The sequence below is a fragment of the Cibotium barometz genome, chromosome 18, assembly GCF_041138505.1.
Source record: "Cibotium barometz isolate CiBa-2024 chromosome 18, ASM4113850v1, whole genome shotgun sequence".
Classification (NCBI taxonomy): domain Eukaryota; kingdom Viridiplantae; phylum Streptophyta; class Polypodiopsida; order Cyatheales; family Cibotiaceae; genus Cibotium; species Cibotium barometz.
Window position 1 is genome coordinate 24,776,761 of NC_141063.1, and position 6,000 is coordinate 24,782,760.

The window sequence follows — 6,000 nt, forward strand, 5'->3', positions numbered from 1 at the left end:
AAGAAGATAGAGAGGTTGCACATCATGATGTTGTCCCGCATGATTCGAGCAAACAGTCGGTCCCACATGAGATTGTTTTGGTGGAGTTTGGGGTATCACCCCTTGTGACAAATGCCTTATTCCAGACAGCTGCATATATGCATTGCCTATACACACTAGAGGATGGCTTCCTCCCCCAACTAGCCTTAGAGTCATCGATGCAGCTGGACAGAGAGGGACATCACCAATCATAGTATTCCCACACTTCCTAGTGGTTTGCCTGACATGGATGGGGCAACTCCCCCTTTCAGTACATCCTTGCCTCTATATCTTTCACATTCTCTTAGCAAGAGAGTGACCATCTCATCCGACTGGATCTGACATGGCTGTTCCCCACAGAGCTTTCCACGAAATTGCAGTTTTATAGAGACATTTCTTGCATGTTTCGGAGGATGGTTTCATTGAGGGAGCCACATACTTTTAAGGGCATATGTCTCATTCCATACAGATTGCCATTGGTCAGCTGAGTGTTTCAAACCTGAAGGATTTGCATAAATGGAGAGGTTTTTGGGCCTCCCTCTCTGGAGTCATGCAGTACCAGGATCAGAGATATTTGGGCCTCCTAGGCCTCCATCACCAAATTCTTCTCTCATCTTTCAACAGTGAGGACTCAGCCTGCTTTGATCCAAGCCCCCTCGATCTCTAGCACTTTAGCGGTGACCAGAAAGCGATCTCAAATTATACTGAGAGCCAAAATGCCCCGACCCCCGAAGGAACAACCTTTTACCTGCCAACTGCAGATCTGCGACCTCCTCGGATGACATAGAGAGGTTCAACCCCAAGCCGCTTTCCAAAATTACTCAAAAAGCCCAAGTCAAAATATACAAACTTGTTGCATGATCAACCAACAACATTCAGATGTTCACCTTGACCTTCTCCGCCTAATGCATCATTGGAGCGAGCCTTACTTTGACTTTCTTCTATAACAGTAGTCTCTAGCTCCAGCTTTTCCCCCTGCACAAGCATAATTCCAACAATAAAATTATGGATCATTATAGAGAATAGCTGCAATAGTTTCTCAGTCCCCAAAAAAATACAAGAGAAGCAGCATTAATACACAAGCAGAACACCACACAAACTTCTAAACGATCCATGGTATTGCCACTATTAGCACTACGATTGCAAAAGTCTTAAGATTTCAGTTTTACAACTAATGAAATGTTCAAAAGTATGTACAATCAAATACACAACCCTTTGAAATCCTACTTGTGTTCTTAAAAGGACAACTAGTAGGGTCACTGCTAGGGGGCCATGCATGGTTACATCAGCTACAATGATGTTGCACACACTAAATAATTAGGCCACCATAGACAAGGAACCTCACTAAAATCAAGATCAAGCTTACAAACCAAAGAATCCCATAAAAAGGGAGAAACAAAGGCACAAGAGGAGAAAATCCTTATGAAATTGTAAGCAACAGTTTAAAAGCTTGATGCTATCAGAGATAGTGCTTATTCTCTTATAAGCTGCCCAGTAGGTTTTGAAAGCTCATTGTGTTCGACCACTAGGCTGAGAAAACAATCTTTTTTCGTACCTCCAGCTGTGTAAGCCTCTCAAGTATATTGCTATGACTCTCTTCAAGGACCCTCAGGTGCTTTAAGAGAGACGAGAACTCCATTTGCATGACTGCCTCACAGTCCACAATAACGTGTTCTGCCAACCCTTCCTGTGACAGCCGATTCCTGAGACTTTCTGTCAAATCGTCCATTTGAAAAGTAAGCGGTACAATAGCTTGTTTGAGAGAGCTGCCTTGGAGATATTCCTTTGCAGCAAGCAAGGCCTCCAGCCAGGCACTTCTATCTTTCTTACTTTCTGCACGAAGATGTAAAGTTTTCGTTCCCGTGAATATGTAAAACCTCTTGTCATCTGAGCTGCTCTTGCGTATAGAAGAAACCTGACAAGCATGAAGATAACATAAGCACTCATAAACCCCATGTAAATCTTCACAAAAGATCTTATCAAGTCAATGGGGTTTTATCTTAAGTGTTCAGATGACATGCTCTCATCCTTATGTTCACAGGTTGCATCCCTATGATGTAAGTGCTAGTGACCAAAGTGCATAAAAAGACCGCATCAAGCCAATGAGGCTTTGACATGGTGGTGGAGGTATGCTTTCATCCTTGCCAATGTGGGATCCCACAATGGTGTAACTGGTAGATATTGTTCATCAGTAGATATTACCATATCACAAAAACATATCAGATCATGATATAATGCCAAAACAACCAAGTTCCAACATCTTAGCAAAGTGTGAGAACAATGGCAAACCTGCAAATGCACTTCTCCGAAAGCCTTACGAGGCCGGTGAACATTCCGTTGTTTCTTTATCAGCTTCTGAGATTCCTCACCTATGATTCTTGAGATTGTGTGCCTTTCATCACTTAGAGTGATCTTATCAGGCCCATGGACTTTATAGTATGAGAGAACGCCCTCTTTCAGAACAAACCACCGTGGTCTCCAGCCTTTACCAAAATTGACCCATTTGTAGAGGATTCCAGCAACACTTCCCATGGACTCGACAAGCTCAGCTGCAGGGCCTGCAGTGGTGAAGCTTTCATGGGGCATGCGATCTTTCTGTATGCTTAAAATAGTCCTCTGATCATCAAACACTCCTGATGGCATGGCTGAGGGCCTGGGTGAGCTTGACATACCACTTTGAGGGGCACATGGATGTTTCAGCAAATGCAAGCTCAAGCCTCTTGGTGCGCTCCCCATGCCGATAGGAGAAAAGCAGCAGGAAAGAAATGGTGTAATCAACCATAAAATAGAAACCTGGTGTAATGAGGGAGAAACCCTAAAAGGATATGGTGTGATCAAGAGGCCATTTCTCAATGCTGGTTGCAGCATACACAAAAACAGAAACGCCAAAAGGAGACGGTGTAATCAAGACAATTCAGAAACCCCTGAACAGAGATGGCGTAAATCAGAAAGCCAATTATCACAGAAGACATAAAAACAGGAACCTTAAAGAGAGGTGGTGAGTTTATGGGACCATTTCTCAATGCAGGTTGCACCACAGGCAAAAACAAAAGCTCTAAAAAGAGATGATGTGATTGAGGGGGGGCACCTTTCAATGCAGTCTGCAGCAGGATGTTAGGGGGAGGGAAGAGGGATGACTTTCTTCTTGATTTTCTGTTACCCAGTGTTTGCTTCAGCATCAAGGCATTGATCATCCGTTCTGTACATGACATTGGCTTGCGTTTTAGAATTGAATTGCATCAAAAGGGAGAATCGAATCCAGACCCACTACGGATTCCCCCCAAGTTTCATCGGTATGTCGGACAGAATACGCCAAATTTGCGTGTGAACCTCCAACCCATTTCTGAAAGCGCCCAATTCAACCTGTCGGCGAGACGAGCGCTACGCTCTCACGATTCTGTGAAAAAAAATACGCTTAATTCGAGAACCCAAAATGCGAAATCTGCTGGCAATGATTCGGAAAGGATTTGGGCTAAATCAAGCTGCAACCAACAAAGCAAAGCCGAAATCTGCATTTACGTTTGATTTTCCCATAGATGGTTACTTGCCCGGTAGGGGGCGCCCCACGATTCGAACTCGGGCCCTCAGCTGCAAGCTCCACCACTCAGCCCAGCACACGCACCCTTATTGACCATAGTTTTGAGTCCAACCATAGTTTTTAGTTCACCTCAATTCTTATTATTATTATATTTATTTCATAATATATATTTCCATCATTGAATTGTTCTTCTCCTCTTGCAAATTTCCAACTTAAATCACTATTATATGTGGACAAATAAATAAATTTACGCATGTCATGAGCATGGTGCAACATCCTTGTTGTTGCAAGTGGAGGATGTCGAGGTTAAAACCAACCTTTAAAACACTAGCATTTCTTTATCAGACCAATTCCTAGCAAAAATGTTGTGCCATCAACAAACCACCTCCATTAACAAACAGCCTCGAGTCCAATAATAGCAACCCATCAAATTGTTGTGTGTTGTGTGTTGGCAAGTACATCCACAAGCTGTAATGGCGATGCAACGGTGGTTGTTTGTATGGGTCTCTCCTCCCATGAGACGATTCAATGGCCAATTATTTAAAATTTTCAAAACATATTCTTTATAACAACATTATCTTTTCCCCTAAAATTTTCAAAACATATTCTTTATAAAACAATATTATCTTTTCCCCTAAAATTTACAACATTCTTTGTAACTTTTTTCAAAAAAAAAGTGTTGAGAACTTTAGAAAATGGATGCTAAAGCCAAAGATGTTGAGAACAAATCCATTTTAAGCATTTAATTTTACTAAGACTTACTTCTCTTATTTTTTATTTTTTTTATTGGGATCAATAGTATATATTTATATATAAGTGCTGAAAAAGGGCCAATACACTTTTAAGACAAAAACATCATAACCTTCCTCACTAAATTTTCACTCTTAACTTCATTAAGGAGTTTATATTCCATTATGTTAAGCATGCCCCTATGCGAGTGGCTATCTTACCCTACTGCTCAACAAACTCATGAGTTCAAAGCCATCACCTAAATATAATATATAACTCTCTAGAAAAATAGTATTTCATTTTCCCCATGTAGATTTTCCTATGCTATCAATAATAGCTCTCCAACCCATGTAATGAAATGCTTAGTTACTCATTTTGAAGATTGTATCACTTCCCACCTTTTCTTATTCTTTAGATTTTCCGTCCCACCTTGATTCTTTCTTGAACCATGACAAAGGTTCCTTGGGAGTTCCTTCCCCTCTTTATTTTTTCCTGTAATATGACAAAGTGTCCTTGTTGAGATTAGCAATTAAAGTGCCCAATGTGGCTTGAGAAAATGCATCTTGGCATATGCTTATAGCATTCACATTAGTTTTTTTTTACCTCTCAAAATATATCTTTAACATTTTATAAAGGATGTGAGTATTGGATTCTTTTGCGTGTCATCCCACAAAAAAAAAAAATCATGAAAAGCATAGTACATCCTTTGATTCATTTATGAGTCGATATATCAATTAAACTCATAACCACAATACATCTTTCCTACTTTATTGATTGTACGAAGCGTTTTTAACTTCTCTCAATTCTTATTTATTGGGCCATCTTCTTGTTAAAGTTTTGCAAGATGACACATTGTATGCTTTTTCTTCACCCTTAGCATAATGTTAAAGTGTATGAATAAAGGTGCTATGACCATGCAAAGAGCATAACTAATCACATATAAAGAAAAGTTTAGAATATATTAGCATGAGGGTATCTTTCAAGATACCAAAACATGTTTGCTTGTGTGAAGAGACTTACCTCTATCTTGTAGCCTACATTTTACACATACAAAATGGTATCACACATAAGCAATCATGGTTACTATGAATTTCATCTTCTTTTTCGAGTGCATGGATTTTCGACATCTCCTTGTCCTTGCAATAATGCTTGCACTACATATCAACTCGATGAAAAACTCGATAAAGTGTCCACAACAATGGGGCTCACTTAGAATCATAGAATAAAGGTCTCCTTTCACTTTGAAAACAGATTAACAATTAGATTTTAAGTCTCAATTATCATCTTTCCATCCCCTTTAGAGCCAAATTTTAATGAAAATTCACCTCTTCTAACAAAAAGTATACGAGTCAAATCTAAAGCAAAACATGTGTGATTTTATAATGACCTTACCCCACAAAAATCCATCTAATCCAAAACATTATATGATTTTAGAACTACCTTACCCAGAACAAAATCCATCCAATCCAAAATATCTTACCTTTTACATTATGATGGTGGATAAAAGTTTATCCCACTAGATAAATGATGGAGGAACACTATTATGCTATAAACATGTTCATTTTCATTCATTTGACCATGATAAATGACTAGCCACAACAATGTTAAGTGTCATTTCTTACCATACAATGTTGTCAAAATCCTAATTTTAAAAGATGTATGAGACATAAAATACATGGGTCACATGGCCATGATATAATAAGCATCAACAACTC

General features: G+C 39.4%; 1 protein-coding gene across 1 annotated transcript in view; it reads right to left on the reverse strand.

The window, feature by feature from the left end:
* LOC147629107 (oxysterol-binding protein-related protein 1A-like) overlaps positions 1 to 3,984 on the reverse strand; it is a 28,668-nt gene extending 24,684 nt beyond the window's left edge. The window contains exons 1-4 of the mRNA XM_086812361.1: positions 3,107 to 3,984; positions 2,308 to 2,942; positions 1,574 to 1,933; positions 906 to 993 (exon numbers count right to left, since the gene is read on the reverse strand). Coding sequence (XP_086668487.1) covers positions 906 to 993; positions 1,574 to 1,933; positions 2,308 to 2,886 — 1,027 coding nt within the window. The 5' untranslated portion in view covers positions 2,887 to 2,942; positions 3,107 to 3,984. The remainder of the gene's footprint in view (positions 1 to 905; positions 994 to 1,573; positions 1,934 to 2,307; positions 2,943 to 3,106) is intronic.
* Between the last annotated feature and the right edge of the window lie 2,016 nt (positions 3,985 to 6,000).